We start from the raw sequence: 21,605 nt of genomic DNA, 5'->3' as shown, positions 1-21,605 counted from the left end.
ATGTTCACTGAAAAAAAAAAAATTTAAAGTTGGGGGTCTTTTGCATTTGTATTTTTTAATTCAGAGAAGTTTAAAAAGTCAGAAAGATCCCTCATTTGCCAAAAGTTTTTATAGTCACAAAGATCTTTCATTTGCCAAATATGGCTGAGCTGATTTAATCTAACTTGATCATAAAAAAAAAATTGTATTTTGGCTGCCAAGGTTAAGCCTGACAAATTAAATGGCAACTTATACAACTATTAAAAATTAGGTTTATAAATAAAAGTGCTGACCAAATCTCATCTATGGCAGTGCCAAGTGTCAATATGATGTAGAGGTGAAGAACAAGAATCTTTTTAACAAGTACTTTGACAGAATGTAGTAAGCAGCAAAAAAAAAAAATTTTTTTAAGTCAGACTTTGGGGTAGGAGTGTCTTGTCAAACAGGTAAGAAAATCAGGAGTGTGAGTAGGTGGAAAAACCTCAAACCTGAATTTTTGCCTCAAAGGCTATTTTAGCCCTTCTATCATTAACTTCACATCAAGTGAAACTAGTAGAGAGGTCTGGCAAATGAAGAATAACTGGAGCTGAACTGCCACTTTTAATAACCTAGTTCCCATGTTAAACAAAGAGATAGCCCTAGGGTTTGAGAATTTGTTGCAGACACATACACCCACTGATAGTAAAGTAAATGCAGATGAGCTAAGTCAATTTTAACAACATGCTCTGTTTTTCCTTTTTAGCCATTTAAAAAAAATTAAAGATTTATATAGATATTATGAATTCTTACAACTTATTTGTTTTAGGACAAAGATAAAAATGGATAGCATGGTTTTTGATGAACATGGATAATTTTGTGTGTTACATTTTTAAATGTGTACCTCATAACTTTAGATGAGAAAATTGGTGCCTCTCCCCTCAACCCCGCGCCCATGTAGTGCTCTCTCCCGCCCTACGTGAGAAAACAAGGGTTCAGTCCTTTATTTAGAAACATGATATTTACAGTGAATATATGTTGCTTCTGTGAGTAGTTTGTTCCACCTGACAGCAAGTATATTGGTTTTCATCTTCACATGAAGAGAAATAAAGATTTAGCTTCCCAATATCGATACATTAAGTTGTGCCTGAGGGAGGTCATTCATATATACATGGGGAAAAAAAAGAGGTCAATCAATCATTTATAGCTCAGTCATAGTTGCAGCTACTTCCATAGAGACTTTTTTTTAAGTGTATTTTAGAACTTGTGACAAACTGTCACATTGACAGCACTGAAATCATTGTAGCACTGTACTGAACAGGTAGGAGTTCAATCTCCATGCCTACTTAAATCCTTGGCCTTTGAGACTACAAAATAAGGGCTACCAGTTGTGAAGTTTTTCAATGTCCACTAGAAAACTGGATTGATGCCCATCTCATTTCATGCAGGTCAAAAATAACTTTTTTGGTCACTACTGACCTAGAAATAAGAGTGTCTCTATCCCATTACCTAACCCTTGAAACACATAGATACAAGGGCTAGTGAATGCATCTTTTACATTTTAATTTTACAACCCTCAATAATATGCACATGTGTCTTGACATGCGTATGCTAAGCTTAGAAAGGACACAAATGAAGAACAAGTTCCCCCCCCCATGAGGTTTACCATGCCAAAAGAAGATGGAAATTAACTAAACGTACAAGTGTACTGAAAACACCAGAATTTCAGAGCCACTCTTAAGTAGGGATGTAGTGAACATATGTAGTCAAGGAGAATTTCCTGGATTTCCTTATGGATCCATCTTTGATTTCACAACAGGGGGGAGGGATAGCTCAGTGATTTGAGCATTGGCCTGCTAAACCGAGGATTGTGAGTTCAATCCTTGAGGGGGCCATTTAGGGATCTGGGGCAAAAATTGGGGATTGGTCCTGTTTTGAGCAGGGGGTTGGATTAGATGACCTCCTGAGGTCCTTTCCAACCCAGATATTCTATGAACATATCAAAATGCTAAACTACAACCTAGACAGACAAATTTGTGTGTGTCTGACTTGACAAAATTCCAACAATTTAAAAAAAATATCCCAGTACTGCATAGGTTTTCATGGAGTCCAAGTGTGCACAGATTGATCATGCTAAAACCAAAAACATTTTGCACTTGTGTGTATAGGAAGAAATTGCCAATTAGACGAACTGAATAGAGTGCAAAAAAAGGGTCAGAAAGTAAGTAGAAAGGACAGGCAGAAGATCAAAGTGAAGATAAAGTCACATGAAAGATCTGACAAAGGGAATCAATGCAAAGGAATGGGAAAGGCACTTCAAATTAACCCAGACTTCAGGATTTTCCACTTGCATGTTACATTTTCTCAGAATATACACCCTGAATCCTAATTTAAGGATAAATTCTGTGAATAGCAGCATTTATTTTGTTCACAAAAAAACAAATATGGGGTGTCTATGATACCCATTCTTTGTTTAAACTAATGATCAGGTAAAACTCCTATTCCTGACATTTAGAGTCTAGATGATCGTTATTAAACATAAGTACACACAAAGAAGGAATGCAGTCAAACCAAAATGTAACAAAAACTGCCACCATAAGTTTCCCTGATAAAATAGTTATGGCACAATCAATCATTTCAGATTACGCCAGCTAGATACTGATATTAGAGTATGTTCGTTTCCACCAATCTTTATTTTCCAGATACCTTTCTTTAGATACAATTGTTTAGTTTTCCCAGTTTCAGACAGTATACCTACCTTGCAATCTTGAAAATTTAGCACATAAGTATGTTCACCATTCTTTGTCATGATCAATAATGAAAATACAAAAAAATTATTTGCCTGTGCAAAAACAAAATTACAGGCTCTGGGCCAGTGGATTAGAGGAATTTGCAAGGCTGCATTATTCATACACTTTTCAACTCATCCACTGATGAACACTATACTGCATTGCAGGTTACCTGCTTTACATTAGAAATCTGAAAAAAATTAGCCCATTGGGGGGAGGAGGGGGAATTAATGGCACACTTAAGGATGCGTGTTGTTAAGAGATCTCCACTGTATCTAAAATGACATCAATTCACATCCCTGCTAATTATCACCCATGCTAGATTTGTTGATCTGCCACCTATGGCAGGAAAAGCTGGTCACTACTGCTTTATCTTGATTGATATAAATCCAGATGACAGCTTAATCTGAGGAGATGACATTCCACATCCACTAATTCTCTGGCCTTTCACTGACTACTAAGTTACAACAATGCACATCAGCTCTATCACGAACACCAGTTTGAACCTGTACATTTCTATGCTACGTGATGAAGTTAAGGTGTCTCATTTGTGTTTACAGAACACACTTTTAATCAGCAAGTTGGAATAAACACACCCTTTAACACTTTCGGAAAGATTTGGTTCACTGAACTGCACATAGAAGAAAAGAGGAAACACTTACTAGTACAGAACTTCGTTTGCTTCATGCCTTTCATATCTCACAGTCTCACACATCAGTCTGTAAGAGAAAAAAATAGGACATTTTTTTTTCCCCTTTACCACCTTTATAGTTTATCATTCAAAGGAGGCCTCAATGTCCGGAAAAAGTTTTATTAAAATATTCAATGAATATTTTCACATTTATTCTCAGCCCTTAATGAAAATAATATATGTTTAAGTTGTTTACAGACGTATTTCAACTGGTGAGCTTACAGTACTGAAGTTGCCAGTTTACCTAGCTCACCTCAACTGATCATTCTTATAATGGCTCACCTTAATTGATTACTCTCCTTATAGTGTGTATGGCAACACCCATTTTTTCATGTTCTATATATATCTTCCTACTGTATTTTCCACTGCATGCATCTGATGAAGTGGGTTTTAGCCCATGAAAGCTTATGCTCAAATAAATGTGTTCGTCTCTACGGTGCCACAAATAACTCCTCATTCAGTTTACCTAACGTGACTATTAGTGGGATGTAACCTCTCCCATGAAATGCTTAGTCTCTGTAAAATGGGGATAATGATATTGAGCTCCTTTATAACATGCTTTGAGATCTGCTGATGAAAAGCACTGTAGAGGAGTTAAGTATTATTTCACATTTCAGTGTAAGATAGTTCAGAATATAAGGCACATTTTAAGAAAAATAAAGCAATATGCAATACTGATCAGACGTCTTTTGTGAGATTTCCAGTACCTGCTTTTTCAGGTCAAGCCAAATATACCTCAAAAAAGTACCTCATGTTGACAGTTCTGCCCTTGGCTGAAATTTTGAAGCTTTAGCATTAAAATCCCTTGCTCGTTTCCAATTCCAAAAGGTCAGTAAGTTACAAAAGGTGAAGAGATTTTCCTGCAGGAAAATCCTCTCTCCAGACTTCAGGAAAATCCTTAATGCCCCTTTCACATCCAATACATGCCACTTTTCCTTCAGGTGCACTTATTTCAGACAAAACAATTGTAAGGGAATTTCCTAAGTCCTGAGAATGGTAACCTTCTTCTTCGTGATGAAATCAGTGATGATTCTTAGAACCACTTTATCTTCATGAAACACACAGCATTGTGGCTCAGTGTCTTACACCATTTCCCCCCCCCCCCGCCTCCCCCCAGTACATATTCTATATTTACAGAACAAACTGCTAATAGAAAGGCTACTTGATGGACAAGTATAAGGAGATTTGCTTAAGAAGCTAACGTGAATATTTTATTAAACCAGTAGGAACTATATTTGAATTCCAGGCAGAAATTCTCAGTCCCTAGGGGTGTGATCACTTCTGTTGCAATGAGATATCTTGCTATGTGAAGATGACCCACTAGCTTCTGATGACATATCAAGATAAAGTTTCCCAGCACTATAACCCTCATTCCACCAGGGTGGCTAAAAATTGATTTTTTTTTAAAAAAACGGATTTTAATTTAAGTTATAAGCTTTTTCGCTTTAAAAACAGACATTTTAAATGAAATATGAATTTAATTCAAAATATGTTAAGGCCTAAATTTATTATAATCTCTTAGAGTATTTAAATAAATATGCTGAATTGAGGAGCCTCTATCAAAAGCTGAGTTAAAGTTTGTTTTTCTATGTAAAGACAGGAACCGGGGGAAAACATCCAACTTTTGAGGTCAAAATTTATAAATATCACAACAGTTCAGCCTAAGTAATTTAGGAGACTGTCTCATTTTCAAGAGACAGAGATGAGACTAAGAATTTAATCTGCAGACACTTGTATTTAGGCATATTTGAAATTTTCTTCTAGCCTAACCTGAAATAATCAATTTAATTCACTGACTACAGTTAATCCCTCTGGTTAATTTAGATGAAAAATGTGAAACATGTTTTGACAAGAGAAGTTTATGTATCCTAAACACTGAGGCTGTTTTGCTTGATAAAAATAAACTGTATATGTTGTTGTGTGTGTTCAGTTAAAATTCCGGTTGCCATGCTAATGAAGCTTGAGACAAACTCATGAGCAAAAAGTGAATTACCTAATAAATAAGCAATATATCATTCACCATTTTCTAACACTCAAAATTCACCATTAATAAGAATTTGAAAATATTAAGTTACATAATTTCTTAATTAAATGTATACAATTATAGTATACCCTTGTAGTAGCAAAAAGATGTACCCAATCTAGTGTACAGGCTCCATTTACTTAAAATGTTTTAATGATTTTTAAAGGTGCAATGAGAATGCACCTTTCTTTAGAAAATAAATGAAGTACAAATAAAGTTGATTAAAATTGATTATTTAAATTGAGGCGTCCCACTTGGTAATTCAAATCATGATTCAAATCAATCCACCCAGCACCCCAGGCAAGTGGGGAAAAGTCTGACAGCCTGGCTTCCCAAGAAGTGGAGGGAGAAACTGGTTTGGGCCCCTGGATCAGTTAGATTTTTCTGTAAAATGTGACAAGGTTTCCCCACGGCCATTGCTATTCCCTCCTAGCTCCAAGGCCTCAATAGCCAATTTGGTTCTACTAAAATTACCCCTATACCCACTCTCTCACCATAGATTGTTAACAACCTTGGCTAGTGAGGGGAAACAAGGGAGTTTTTCCTGTTGATGGACAGGGCCTGAATTTTTCTCTGAATTCTTTATGAACAGAGGGGGCTGTGACCATTCCTTCCCCTGGCAATAGACTATCCGCTCCTGTATCAAACAGTCCACTTTGATGTTGAGAACCTCTCTGATCTGCATCTCCTACATCAAGAAAAAGTTTCTACTCACTGGAAGGGCACTTTTGCTTCCTTGTGCAATGAGAAGCTTATTGGGCCTCACTACTTATTAATACATCCTACTGCTGAAATATTGTCCACTGTATCACATGGCTTTCCATGAGAAGATCCTGCAACCTTAAAAAAGCCAGATGCCTGCCCTTAGTTCTAGGATCTCAATCTTCAGTTATTGAGCCTCTTGGTCTTACTTGTCATAAATCAATCTGCAGAATAGAGAAACCAAGAGAAGGTACAGAATAGGAAAATCACTACTTCTGGAGCTAAGGTTTAAAAAACGTGAAATATTAATAAAGGAAACTGATAAGTTCTTCTCTAGCCTCTGCTCTGCTAGCAGAGTTCTGTGTGATGCGCAGGCTGGGATTAAGGAATTATAGGAGACTCTGGTTTCTCAGTGACAGTGCAATTTTACTAGCACGTAAATTAAACTTTGATTTGAGTGTGGGGCAAAGGTTGAAATCCATTCCTCCTTTAGTCAGACAAATTCACCCTTCCGTAGTAGCAGTATGGCTGAATTTTCAGTAGATAAACAAGTAACACAATCCTCTTGCAAAAGCCGGCACAGTGTTTCCAGTAACAAATGTATGTGTTTTGTTATAATATAATTAAAGCTCTTTCATAATAGGCAGTTGATTACTTCCTTCCTATATATGAAGTTTCTGACCAGTACTGTGGGTGTGCTGATATTTATTTGAATGTTACATCTATCTCCTACATCACAACATAATTTAGTCAACCAAGTTCAAAACCAAAACCAACCTCAAAAAACCCAAAACTTTAAGATAGTATTTTTCAGTAGTGAACAAAGCTATTTTAGAAGAAAAGTTTGCTGTTTAAAAAAATCCACAAAAACAATTCATCTCCAAAAATGGTTTACAAACTAACAGGCACAAAAAGAGTGTTACTACCCTAGAAAATGCTATAAACCTGAATCTGGATGAAGTCAGCCTTTTCTATGTATGGTATTGTAAACAGAAGCTCTCTACTAGGAATTCTCTGTGTTAATAAAGTTAACAGGACAAGTTCCACACATTCCTTAGAAAGAATCTCTTGACTTAATTCCAATTTACAAGCCAAAGCCATGCATCAATGTATCAGGCCACGATGATCTTTGTTTACAAGTTATAAGGTCAATTTAAGCCTAGTATTCTCAAACATGAATAAGTGCGCTAAAAATGTTACATACAATTTCATAATAATTAATACTGCAACAGTTTGTGAGTGATCAAAGCTCACCTTCCAACAAAGTGAAGTGAATTCTGTACCTACATAGAAGTTGCAAAATATATTCTGACTGCTCTTGGAGAAAAAAAAAAATCAATACTTGGATAAAACTGCATAAAATGACATGTGAAGGACAAAGTAACAGTCTATAGACTAAAGCATCCAGACCATAGATCTGATTTGTGTCAGTTAATTCAATGCATTAAAAAAGGTAACAAAAGTAATTTGGCTTGCCCCTCTATGCTAGTTTTTGCACTGTAACATAGTCATTATTTATTCTCTATTAAAAATCTAATGTTTTTACAAAATTGAAATATTAATTTAAGGAAATTGAATGTCAAATAAACCAACCACATAAACTTTACTTGATAGTACCACTGCTGCATTAATACTGAAACATAAAAGCTCTCCCTCCCCAGCCCTGCCCCAGTCACCCCACTCCTGGAGCCCGGCTCTCTCTCCAACATCCTGCCCCAGTCGCCCCCTCCCCCATCCCTAGAGCCCTGCTCAGCTGGCAGAGGGAGAGTAATAGAGAGAACAGCCAGGGACGGGGTGGGGAGAGAAGAGGAGTGGGAGCAGGGCCTCAAGGGAAAGAAGTGGAACAAGGGATGGGGCCTCAGGGGAAGAGGCGGAGCAGGTACCAGCGCTCAGTGTCTGGTTTTCATAAATGAGAAAGTTGGCCACCCCTACTTCTCTCTAAAGTTCATAAGACTATCAGAACCAGAACAGCATCACCTACTGCAGTGATTATGATGGTATAGGACTAATTAAGATTGTGCACTAATTTTACTCAGGACCTCGTACAGTAACTCCTCACTTAAAGTTGTCCCGGTTAACGTTTCATTGCTGATCAATTACAGAACATGAAATGTTTAAAGTTGCACAATGCTCCCTTATAACATTGTTTGGCAGCTGCCTGCTTTGTCCACTGCTTGCAAGAAGAGCAGCCCGTTTGAGCTAGCTGGTGGGGGCTTGGAACCAGGGTGGGCCGCCAGCCCCCTATCAGCTCCCCACTCCCCTAAGTTCCCTGTGTGGCAGTGCGCAGCAGGCTATCAATTGCCAGGCAGTTCAGCTGTTCCTCCCGCCACTGCCGTGTGCTGCTCCTGCCCTCTGCCTTGGAGCTGCTCCCCAAGCCTCCTGCTTGCTGTGCAGAGGTGGGGGGGAAAGGAGTGCTAATGTCAGGGTGTCCCCTGCCCCCCGCTCCTGTACCTTAACTCCACAGAGCAGGAGGGGTGACACAACAGGGCTCAGGATGGAGGGAGCTTGCTGACAGCAGCTGCTGTCTCATCTTGCTGATCTACTTTAAAAGGCAGTGTACTTAGAATGGGGTCAGAGTACTTAAAGAGGCAAGGTGTGTGTGCGTCTGTCTCTCACTCTCACACACAAACACAGGTGTCTCTGTCTCTCTCTGCCATGCTGTGTCTCCTTCCTCCATTCATTCTTCCTTGTAGAGTGTGAGGCTACATTAACAAAAATGTGTTAACCCTTGAGGGCTCAGCTGAGTGCTAGTTCATCATTTAGCAGTAAGGCATTCCCTAGGAAATATCCCACCCTCTGACTCCACCATCTTAACCAAGCTTCACAATAATCATTGCTGTGTACAGTATTAAATTGTTTGTTTAAAACTTATACTCTGTGTGTGTGTTTGCTTTGTCTGGCGGAAAAAATTCCCCCCATCCCCACCACCACCACATTTACATTAATTCTTATGAGGAAATTGGATTTGCTTAACATCGTTTCGCTTAAAGTAGCATTTTTCAGGAACATAACTACCACGTTAAGTGAGGAGTTACTGTAACAGTGAAAGACACTTATATGCATAACACTTTCAATTCTGTAGCAACCAGTCCAAATGTTTAAAATGTGGGCAAAAAGTATCCCCAGCAAGAGTGGGAGAAAGCAATAGGAGATACACATAGAACATGAGCCACTAGTATACTATATTATAAATTATTTTACGAAAAAATAAATAAAATGTGGCCTCTTTTATACAATTAGTAAGAAAGTGGGAAGATTTGAGGTTACATGCATGTAACTGACCTGATTTAAATAAATCCTTGAATATTTTTTCCTAGTTGGCATTATATTCTATGGACACATCAGGAAATATTTAAAAAAATTTAGAAGTGTTTAACCGATTTCTAGATTGCCACTATCTTAACCCTTCACAGTATGGTACCGCTATATCCTCGAACACCTCTTCACCCAGGGCAGGATTTACACTTTACATACCCCTAGGCACAGCATCTTCAGCGCCCCTCTTCCCCCCTCCGCCTATAGCTGACCTTCATAGTTTTCCATAAAAAATTAAACAAGAAATATAAAAAATAATTTAAATACTTTTTAACTTTTAGGCACCCCTAGAACACCAGCACCTCTAGTCTCGTGCCTAACTGGAAATCCAGCCTTGTCTTCACCTATAACTTATGTTAACGTAAATTATTTTTATTAAAACATTTATTTTCAGAAGTGCTCAATTCTCTTGACACTTTTTTTCAATTAAAACTAAAGATGATGTATTGCACTTGCAAATGAACAGGTATTTAAATATGATGGAAAGTGGTATTATAACTGCTCCTATAGTGGCCAAGGACTCCTAGCTTTGCTTCAGGCCGCCCTTTGCTAACACTACTCAAACCATGTGATTTTTACAGAATAGCAGTAGTAACACTACTCATGTCAAACTGTACACATCAGTTATAAGAAATCATGTCGCCAGCAATTCAGTTTTAATTAAGTTTAGAATCTAGAGCTGCAACATCCAAACAGCTATTTTTAGCACACAGACTTGAAGAGTCCTCCAAAAGGCAGTGCAGACATACCCTTAGGGCTTGTCTACACTTACATTTATAGTGCTCTAACTTGTTGGCTCAGGGGTGTGAAAAATCACCCCCCTGAGTGCCACAAGTCTGAGCGCTTTAAAGTGCTTGTGTGGACAGGCTAATCCCCTCGTGGAGGTGGATTACCAGGAGCGCTGGGAGACCTCTCTCCCAGCGCTCACGCGCAACCACACTCGCACTTCAAAGCGTTGACACGGGAGCACTCCCACAGCAGCACTTCGAAGTTTCCGGTGTAGCCATGCCCTTAGTGACCGCCTACAAAAAGTTTGGTTTAAGTGACTTGCTCACACAGGAGCTTTGTGGCACAAGTAGGGATAAAATCATTCTCCAACGCAGTATTCAACTGCCTTAGCCACGAGATCATCTCACCCTTTTCTCCCATGCATGCTCCTGCATCACTCACCACACACTTCGCAACTTCAGAAACAAATGAGGCAGGACAATATAGACAATAACCTCGCTGACTACACAACTGATTCATTCCCAGCACACAGTCCATTGCGGGAACTGAATGAGGCAGGGGTCCTATAGAAAAACTGTTTGTGATCATGTAATTAAAGATTGTATCATAATACATACAGAGCAGGGGGCCAAATTAATGTTGCAAGGGCAAATACAGCTGTAGCATTTTCTAACTTCTGAATATGATAGAATATACCTGTGTTCACACCCTATACACTGTTATAATGTTTGTACGAAGTATGCCTTGTAAAGTATCATTTGAAAACTCAATTTGCTGATCAATGATATCATGGCAAAATGCACGCAGCAGCATTATATATGAAGTTATAAACGAGCTGAAATCGTAACTAAAAGTACAGTAGAACCTCAGAGTTACAAACACCTCAGGAATGCAGGCTGTAACTCTGAGATGTTTAATTCTGAACAAAATGTTATGGTACGGTTGTTCTTTCAGAAGTTTACAACTGAATATTGAGTTAATACAGCTTTCAAACTTCACTTTGACGAAGGAAAACGTTGCTTTCCCTTTTTTTAGTAGTTTACATTTAGCATAGTACTGTACAGTATTTGCTGCTTTTTTTTTTTCCCATCTCTGCTGCAGCCTTATTGCTTAGTTCCAGTTCCAAATGCGGCATGTGGTTGACTGGTAAATTCATAACTCTGGTGTTCGTAACCCTGAGGTTCTACTGTATGTTTCTCAGATAAACCTGGGGAGTGGCCAAACCAGTTCCTCAGAGACAAAGGGCAAGCTGATGCCTCAGCCAGGTGTCACCTAGGCCAATAGAGCATTACCTGCTTAGTGGCCATTCTTTGGCAGGAAAGGGGTCAAGGGCAAAATTCTACATTTTGGCAAAGAACCAATTTCCTTCTGCACAGATTGCTTGTCACCTTGCTCCCAGCTGGAAATGCTTCTCAAAGTGGGACAGGACTATAAAAAGAAGGGGCAGACACCACAAAACACTCCTCTCTCCGCCCCCCCTTGCCCATCTTATTCACTGCACCTGAAGAGACAAAGGAAGTAGCTGTTGGACTCTAGGGGAGGGGTCCTGACCTGAGAGTTTGGTCAGCTGCTAGAGCTTGTGATGAGAAAGTTTTCGTTGCTTAAGTAGATACTAGTAATCTTTATTTTTCTTGTAAACATTTCTGACTTTCATGTCTGATTACTTGTACTCACTTGTACAATCTGTTTTATTATTTTATCTAACCCAGTGTGTTCAAGTTCAAGTGTGGGGGTAACTCCATTTGGGGTAACAAGATATGTGCATATTATTGCCTTTAAGGAACAACAGACTTAACATATTTGTATTGACCAGGAGAGGGAAGACCTGTATAGGACATACGTTTCTGGGAAAAATCTGGGACTGGGAGTGTGTTGGAGTCACTTTGTGGTAAGAGCCAAGGTGTGGCTGGCTTGCTTGCAGCACACACAGATATAGCTGACAGCGACTTACATGCTGCAGGACAGGAACTGGGTTGTCATAGGGGTTTCCTTAACTCTCTACTCCTTGGGGTATTTTTGTGTATGTCTGTATTGTTACAGACATACTTGCTGACAGGTATTTTGAAATAAATTACCAAAATAATTGAAACTGGCCTGATTATGGAGTGTTATTTTGACAACTAAAATTTGCAGAATTTTAAAATATTTTGCACTGAATTTTTTTTTGGCATAGAATTGCCCCAGAAGTAAAGAGGTCCTCTGCAGCCAGAACCAACTGCATGAAAAGCTCTGTCCAGACACAAGTTGGAGCTCATGCAGTGTGGTTAACACAGAGCTCTGTTCAGGTGGAGCATACTCAGAGGAGACAATGTTCAGAGAACTTTGCTGACATTTTCTAACAAATCAGTCCTCATCATATACAAACAATTATTTTCAGAGACTTAAGTTAGCCAAATTTGGGTAGATTTTAATGAGGATAGCAAATTGTACCTCTCTAAAAACAAGGCAACCCTCATGGAATTTCAAGTCCCTTCTCAAAAACATGGAGGTGCTTACAGGTTCCTAAAATAGCTGTAGGAGTGTAACATTAAGAAAAAGCTTATTTGTTTCCTCAACTTTATTCTCAGAAGCAGTTCAACCATTTTGGCTGAAGCAGTCCATAAAAATTCAACATGAGACAGATAGCATGGAAAATTTCATCCGAAACAGTTTAAAGTTTGGCAAAGTTACAGCCAACTGAGAACAGGGTCTTAAAATAGAAAGCATTAGACAACCTTAGCTATAGTTGGCACTGCCAGCTCTGCCTATAATACAAGTTAAAATTTCTGGAAGTATTTAATCTAAAATTATTCACTGAAATATTTCATATAAACTGAATTTATTTAACTAAAATACATGAGTGGTGAAAAAAATCTAGCAACCAATCTTCTACAGAAGTTTATTACTCTGGTTTTAAAAACTCTACATTTACAGCTGATTGTGCTGATAATGCAGATTTTTAATTTACTAAATATTACTGCCAAGTTTATAAGATAAAAGAAATCAAGTATTATTACAAGTATGAAGATATTTATCACCATGATATCTGGGTAAAAAAATATTTTCTAATTCACAACTAACAGATGCCTCTTTAGCACATAAATAGCATAATATTAGCGTTAAAATACCATACCTGAGTTGGTGTTCCCTCAGATTAGACAAGGCTTCCATTCCATGTAAATAGGAATACACTATCTCCAAATCCTGCAAACAGATAGAAAACATTTATTATGCTTCTTGTATCGGTGTAAGGTATTAAAATTGTTACCATCTTCACAGAGCTCCCAACAGTCTTCTACTGAGTTTGCTCGAAATATTACTAATACATGTTCCAAATAGTCAATGTTTACATTAGGCAGAGCGTGAGAGTTTTGTTAGTGTTCTGCATTTACATACCAGAAACTTCTAATGGAATGTTATACACAAGTATGCTTTCAACGTCACTAAAAGTATAAACAAAAAGAAAATCCTTATGTTTTTGCTGTGGTTCTTCTTGTGTTTGATTTGACTATAAAGACAGAAGTCTGGCCCATGATTTTAGTTGGCTGTTTTATTTAACAATTCAATTAACATCACAATTCCTCCGCTTCCTTCTATTAAGGTATTTTAGGACCTTCATTTCTTTTGTGAAAGCAAGCTCAGGGAAACTCAGTATCTACAACGGAGGGTATGTCTACACGTACAAAACTGCAGCGCAGCTCCAGATATCTGGTGAAGACACTCTATGCCGATAGGAGAGAGCTCTCCTGTCAGCATAATAAAATCACCTCCATGAACAGCAGAAGCTATGTCAACAGGAGAAGCTGCCCACACTGCCGCTTATGTCACTGTAACTTATGTCCCTCACAGGGGTGGTTTATTCACATCCCAAGCAACATAATTTCTGCTGGCGTAAGCTGTAGTGTAGACATATCCTGAGTGTTTTTACTGAGGGGAAAAAATCAACACTTAAAAAAAAAAATGTTAACCTCATGCCCAATAATCTTCTTTCCATCCCAACCCACTTCTCAGTGTTTCTAAAAATAAACACTACTATATGAGAAAGCACAGTTACAATCCTAATTACATAAGAAAGCTTGAAAGCCAGGGCAATGAGACCAAATGAATTACCATAGCCCTCAGATATCCAATTCACTAAAATAGTAATGTTTAAGAAGATAAAAAGCTACTAAACGTGCCAAGATTTAATTACGGGAATACCAGCCTGAAGTTACAGAATTTGGATCATATCCTAATCGTCATCCTCTAAAAAACAGTACACCAAGGACACTTCATTCAGGCTCATTCCATGCCACAGCTGGCACTATTTAACTATGGTGGAGGGTTTGATATTGTTGTAACTGTCCACTTTTTAAATGGAACTTAGTCATAGGGGACAATCACTTGTCTACTCTTCTTAAGAAAACCACAACAGAAGCTTGCTATCTGAGGTTGTGGCAGACATGACTTCAACTATAGAAGGGAAATGCAAAAGTAAGATTTCTTTTCTAAAGTAGACAGTTGAGAATCAGTCAACATCAAAACTACATACCCAGCTAGCCCATTGCAAAAGACTATGTTAAACAGGTGATAAGCCATCAATATGTAATGTGGGGACATTTTTGTTCTTGTTGGTTTGGTTTTGGGTTTCTTTCTTAAAAAAAAATTGATATACATCCTGCTATATATTTTTGAGAATGCAAGGTTGAAGAAATATGCCTTGCACCTGGAGTAGAAAATGCAAGGTTTTTGATGGTCCTTAGTTCCTGTGGGAGCTTGTTCCGGTCTTAGACTGCCCTGGGAAAAGTCTGCCTCCTGCAAAAGACTAGCTTTTGCCCTTATGGCAACCAGTTCCATTGTGCCTAAGGAGAAGAGCTGTTTACCAGAGTCTTCATCACAGAGTTTTAGGTCATCTTTTAGATATGCTGTGCCCAGGTCACTGAACAATTTTAAGATAAAACGCTGGGACCTTAAACTTGATTCAATATTCTACAGAAAGCCACTGCAGAGACAGAACAGGATTGATGTGCTCACAGTAGCCCATGTTGCTGAGGAGATGAGCTGTAGCATTCTGTAGCAGCTGGAGTTTTCTACAGACTGATAGCTTCATGGCTAGGTGTACTGCATTGCTACAATCCAGATGGGAGTTGATGAAAGTGTATAACTGAGGCCAGGTCATCATCCACCAGGATGGGATAGATTCTCAGGTCAACCAGAGGACTTTCTTCTGCCCCCAGCATAATCTCTGCCTTGCTTGGGTTGAGCTTCCACCAGCTGCTCTCCATCTATGAGCTGGATCTCATCTAAGCTATGGACCATCTTTGTGGTAGCAGTATGATCGTATATGCTGAAAGATAAGTAGAGCTGTCTCTCATCTATATCCTGCTGGCACTTGAGTCCATGTTGTCAGTTCACCTAGTGGCTGCATGCAGATGCTGAATAGGACTAAAGAGCTACTGAACCTTGAATGCACCTGATGAAGTGAGCTGTAGCTCACGAAAGCTTATGCTCAGATAAATTGGTTAGTCTCTAAGGTGCCACAAGTACTCCTTTTCTTTTTGCGAATACAGACTAACACGGCTGCTACTCTGAAACCTGAACTTTGTGAAACTCCACAAGTGAAGAATCTAGTGCTACATGTCCAGTTTCCATTTACTGCCCTTTGGGTGGGACTCAGAGCAGTTTGGCACATTCATCTGGACCACTGCCACCTTTCTCAATTGGGATCACCAGTACCTCATGGTCAAATGCTTCTGAGAGGTCCATGAGAATGGATGTTTGGCCACCAACTTCATCTTCTCTCCCAACCCCAACAAGCTCCTAGCAGAAACTAACATTAAAATGATGTGCTGACAAGATGTGTCATAATAAATTAAGATGAAACAGAAATCTCTTCACACAATTCAGAGATATTCCAAGAATCATATTTTAACTAAAGGTCAAAGTCAAGACCTGTATTAAAGCCATCACAATAGATTAAAATTAAGATTTTTTTTAAAAGGTGGATGACTTTTTAAAAGCAGAATTTTACTTAGATATTCACCAAATCAAAATCAGAATTGTTAATACTTACTGGATGGTAGTTCCTTGCCAAAAAAGGAAAAAAGACAACTGGAGTGAGATAGAGATTTTAAAGGGTAAATTTATATTTAGAGCACCAATGCCTACCACATTCTGAAGGTACTTTGTGCATAGTAAGAGATTAAACAGATTTACACAAAAACAACAAGGGTCCAAAGAGGCTATAAAGGTCAGCATTGCATAGCCGAAGAAAAAAATGCAGGCTGATAGATTGTTGAAAGAATAAACTGAAAAACACTGACGTTTAAGTGCGAACCTAAACTTGAGGAATATATAGCATGAAGGGGAAGTTCCAAATATTTGTCTCTGCAATTTCACTCACTTTACAAGTAAAGGAATGGATTTAGTGCTCAATCCTTCTAATTTCTCATTTATTTGTGGGCTTGGGGGGGTGGATTTCTGCTTCACAAATTTGTACTTGATGGTGCAGAAGCCATATTTACATGGCACCACGATGGCTGCTGCCTGGGGCAAAAAGGCGAGAAAAATATGGAGACAGCCCACAATCAGGGGTCTGAAAATTGTCTATATTTTGGCATGTGAAAAACAAGCAGGAATGAAATAGCCAGTACATCCAAGCAGCAGAATCCTATGAAAACAAAACAAACTATTGAACACAAATTTCAGCTGATGCTTGATTTAACACCATTGCATGACCAATTCCTTGCAACACTGCTGTAACCTATTTTACAAGCAGTGTCTTTCAAGAGAACGAAGCTGCTAATAGGAAAGAGCTCCCCCTGGCATTCACAAAGAAAATAAAGTAAAAAAAGCAAAATCTTTTCACAATATTCTCCCTTAACTTGTCAAGCTCTGTTAAACCCATAGAATGCTACAATTTATGGAATGATGCAGCAGAGCCAGACATGAGGCTGAATTCATTTATATCTGTTACCAATATATACTGTCAAGCTTCAGAGGGATAGCAGTGTTAGTCTGGATCTGTAAAAGCGGCAAAGAGTCCTGTAGCACCTTAGAGACTAACCAATTTATTTGAGCATAAGCTTTCGTGAGCTACAGCTCACTTCATCGGATGCATACTGTGGCGTTATGAAGTGAGCTATAGCTCACGAAAGCTTATGCTCAAATAAATTGGTTAGTCTCTAAGGTGCCACAAGTACTCCTTTTCTTTTTGCGAATACAGACTAACATGGCTGTTACTCTGAAAAAGTCCTGTGGCACCGTATAGATGAACAAACATTCCAACGAAGTGGGCATTCACCCATAAAAGCTCATGCTCGTCTGTTCGTCTATAAGGTGCCACAGGAGTCTTTGCTGCTTTTACAATATATACTGTGTACACTTGTGTGTGGTTTGGAACACTGCAGTGCTAACAGGAGAAAAACTCAGTTATAACTTTAAAAATTCAGGAAAAAGTTAACTGTAAAATCCTCATTGAACATTATATCCACCACAATCTCTCACCAACAAGAGGATAACTATACAGTCCCTGAAATTCAATCACCAGACAGCAATCAAATCAGCAGACAGAGGGAGTGTCATTGCAGTCCTTAAGCGTGATGACTGTGTCATGAAGGCTAGCAGACAACACCCTGACTCCATGGGTTCTTACCCATGAAAGCTTATGCCCAAATAAATCTGTTAGTCTTCAAGATGCCACCGGACTCCTCATTTTTGCACCCACTATAAAGAACTAAAACCAATAGTAAAAGTTCTATAGTCATATAAATGAGAAGAAAACAAAGAAAGAATAAGTGGGACCGCTAAACACTGAGGATGGAGTGGAGGTCGAGGATAATCTAGGCATGGCCCAATATCTAAACAAATACTTTGCCTCAGTCTTTAATAAGACTAAAGAGAATCTTAGGGATAATGGTAGCATGACAAAGGGGAATGAGGATATGGAGGTAGACATCACCATATTTGAGGTAGAAGCGAAACTCAACAGCTTAATGGGACTAAATCGGGGGGGGCCCAGATAATCTTCATCCAAGAATATTAAAGGAATTGGCACAAGAAATTGCAAGCCCTTTAGCAAGAATTTTTAATGAATCTGTAAACTCAGGGGTTGTACCGTATGATTGGAGAATTGCTAACATAGTTCCTATTTTTAAGAAAGGGAAAAAAGGTGATCCGGGTAATTATAGGCCTGTTAGTTTGACATCTGTAGTATGCAAGGTCTTGGAAAAAATTTTGAAGGAGAAGGTAGTTAAGGACATTGAAGTCAATGGTAAATGGCACAAAATACAACATGGTTTTACAAAAGGTAGATCGTGCCAAACCAACCTGATCTCCTTCTTTGAGAAGGTAACAGATTTTTTAGGCAAAGAAAACTCAGTGGATCTAATTTACCTAGATTTTAGTAAGGCATTTGATACCGTGCCACATGGGGAATTATTAGTTAAATTGGATAAGATGGGGATCAATAGGAAAATTGAAAGGTGGATAAGGAATTGGTTAAAGGGGAGACTACAACGGGTCCTACTGAAAGGTGAACTGTCAGGCTGGAGGGAGGTTACCAGTGGAGTTCCTCAAGGATCGGTTTTGGGACCAATCTTATTTAATCTTTTTATTACTGACCTTGGCACAAAAAGTGGGAGTGTGCTAATAAAGTTGCGGATGATACAAAGCTGGGAGGTACTGCCAATTTTGAGAAGGACAGGGATACCCTACAGGAGGATATGGATGACCTTGTAAACTGAAGTAATAGTAATAGGATGAAATTTAATAGTGAGAAGTGTAAGGTCATGCATTTAGGGATTAATAACAAGAATTTTAGTTATAAGCTAGGGACGCATCAATTAGAAGTAACGGAGGAGGAAAAGGACCTTGGAGTATTGGTTGATCATAGGATGACTATGAGCCGCCAATGTGATATGGCTGTGAAAAAAGCTAATGCGGTCTTGGGATGCATCAGGAGAGGTATTTCCAGTAGGGATAAGGAGGTTTTAGTACCGTTATACAAGGCACTAGTGAGACCTCACCTGGAATACTGTGTGCAGTTCTGGTCTCCCATGTTTAAGAAGGATGAATTCAAACTGGAACAGGTACAGAGAAGGGCTACTAGGATGATCCGAGGAATGGAAAACTTGTCTTATGAAAGGAGACTCAAGGAGCTTGGCTTGTTTAGCCTAACTAAAAGAAGGTTGAGGGGAGATATGATTGCTCTCTATAAATATATCAGAGGGATTAATAACAGAGAGGGAGAGGAATTATTTAAGCTCAGTACCAACGTGGACACAAGAACAAATGGATATAAACTGGCCACTAGGAAATTTAGACTAGAAATTAGATGAAGGTTTTTAACCATCAGAGGAGTGAAGTTTTGGAATAGCCTTCCAAGGGAAGCAGTGGGGACAAAAGATCTATCTGGCTTTAAGATTAAACTAGATAAGTTTATGGAGGAGATGGTATGATAGGATAACATGGTTTTGGTAATTAAATATTCATGGTAAATAGGCCCAATGGCCTGTGATGGGCTATTAGATGGGGTGAGATCCGAGTTACCCAGGAAAGAATTTTCTGTAGTATCTGGCTGATGAATCTTGCCCATATGCTCAGGGTTTAGCTGATCGCCATATTTGGGGTCAGGAAGGAATTTTCCTCCAGGGCAGATTGGAAGAGGCCCTGGAGGTTTTTCGCCTTCCTCTGTAGCATGGGGCACGGGTCACTTGCTGGAGGATTCTCTGCTCCTTGAAGTCTTTAAACTACGATCTGAGGACTTCAATAGCACAGATATAGGTGTGAGGGGTTTTTTTGTAGGAGTGGTGGGTGAAATTCTGTGGCCTGCGTTGTGCAGGAGGTCAGACTAGATGATCATAATGGTCCCTTCTGACCTAAATATCTATGAATCTATGAACTCAAAGATAACCCCACATCACAGTTCACCCAGGAATTTAAGGATACCATCAAATCCTTCCCCAAACTCTTCCCAGAAAAACACTACAACCTCATCCCCCACAACTTCTACATGCTCCCCAAGATACCCAAACAAGGAAACCCAGGCAGACCCATCATGCACTCTTACTGAAGGAATACCAAAGCTCAGAAGCCATCCTCAAACCACTCACCACACAAAAGGCCAGCTTCCTCCAAGACTCTACCAACTTCATCTAGAAACTCTGCAACAACAGCCTCCCCCAAAACATCATGCTTGCCACTATGGAGATGATCTCCCTACACACCAGCATTCCTCACTATTACTGCATCACTGCCTGCCTCAAAAAATCTACAAGATAACGTACAACACTCAGAAATCGACCCTAACCATATCACCCACTTATCCATTTCATCCTCACCTGCAACAACTTTACATTTAACAAACAAACACTTTGTCCAACTTGTGTGTAACTCAGACACTCTGATTCCCAGACTTGAAGGACAACTCTGAAGCTTAAAAGTTGGTCCCTTCCACCAACAGAAGCTGGTCCAAGAAAAAGCTATTAGCTCACCCAACTGGTCTCTCAGAAATTCAGTCAATTTTCTCGTTTCACCAGGAGGCAACAGGCTCAGAGCATTCAGAGAGCCAGCTGCTATCTCAGAAAGTTTTCCACTTAGCTCAGAAAAAGCTAGAGCTCCAATTTCTGTGGTCCAGAGGATAGAGGGAAGTACAAACTTTAAATACTTTCACATAAGTGTCCATTAACTCATCTTTTTATCCATGAGATATTTGTTTAAAAAATCCTTTTCAAATATTTGTATAGCAGCCTTTTTAACATTATGTATTCACAAAAGGCACAGGAGCGCCACAAACTCTGAATTATACTGAAGTTACAGAAGTCATTTTATAAAACAACAGTGTAAACAATGACTATAAAAACCTATTAATTTTGATATTCCATATATAACTGCCAAAATATTAAGGACTATAACTCTCAGTAAAACTGCTTTATTTTGTCCTTCAAAAATATATTATGCAAATACATCCTACATTTATGAACATTTGACCAGAACAGTTGGGCAAAATCCCTATCTTACTGATGTTAAGCAGCTACTGAACTCAGCTACATTAAGCTTTATACAACTGTTCCCAATGAACAAGTCATATTTCTGAAAATTGTTCTACAAATCAATCCACAGCCTATACAAAAAAAGTGTGCAGTTAACAGTCTGTTTGCTCTATTAGTTTCCATAATGTAAACACAACTCAAATTACCACAAGGTGGCAGACTGAGCCATCTATATCCTTCAAGAAGTTCAGAGATAAATACACCTCCCCCACCTTTTAGACACACGGTTCTCCATCAGTTTTCCGATTAGAACTACATGTACATATCAAGAAGAGTGAGCTTTGCTTCTGTTCCCAGTGGGAATAAAATCACAGTTTACATAGCTATGTAAATATTCTGCCAGAACTGTCACTTACTACACAAAGGTTTCAGAGTAGCAGCCGTGTTAGTCT

The 21,605-nt window shown here is 38.9% G+C and overlaps 1 protein-coding gene across 10 annotated transcripts in view; it reads right to left on the bottom strand.

Annotated features, from left to right (window-relative positions):
- The window catches only part of RAPGEF2 (Rap guanine nucleotide exchange factor 2), a 288,495-nt gene that overhangs the window by 171,931 nt on the left and 94,959 nt on the right, over nucleotides 1–21,605 (bottom strand). For 8 of the 10 annotated variants that reach the window (XM_048847537.2, XM_048847547.2, XM_048847539.2 and 5 more), the window contains exons 2-3: nucleotides 13,317–13,387; nucleotides 3,407–3,463 (exon numbers count right to left, since the gene is read on the bottom strand). In XM_048847537.2, the coding sequence (XP_048703494.1) occupies nucleotides 3,407–3,463; nucleotides 13,317–13,387 (128 nt within the window). Of the gene's footprint in view, nucleotides 1–859; nucleotides 923–3,406; nucleotides 3,464–13,316; nucleotides 13,388–21,605 lie in introns of those variants that run through there. The other 2 variants (XM_048847541.2, XM_048847545.2) reach the window with 2 other exon arrangements.

Source organism: Caretta caretta, chromosome 4 (assembly GCF_965140235.1).
Source record: "Caretta caretta isolate rCarCar2 chromosome 4, rCarCar1.hap1, whole genome shotgun sequence".
NCBI lineage: Eukaryota > Metazoa > Chordata > Testudines > Cheloniidae > Caretta > Caretta caretta.
Note: the sequence above shows the minus strand (reverse complement) of the source record. Positions and strands in the feature narration are given on the sequence as shown.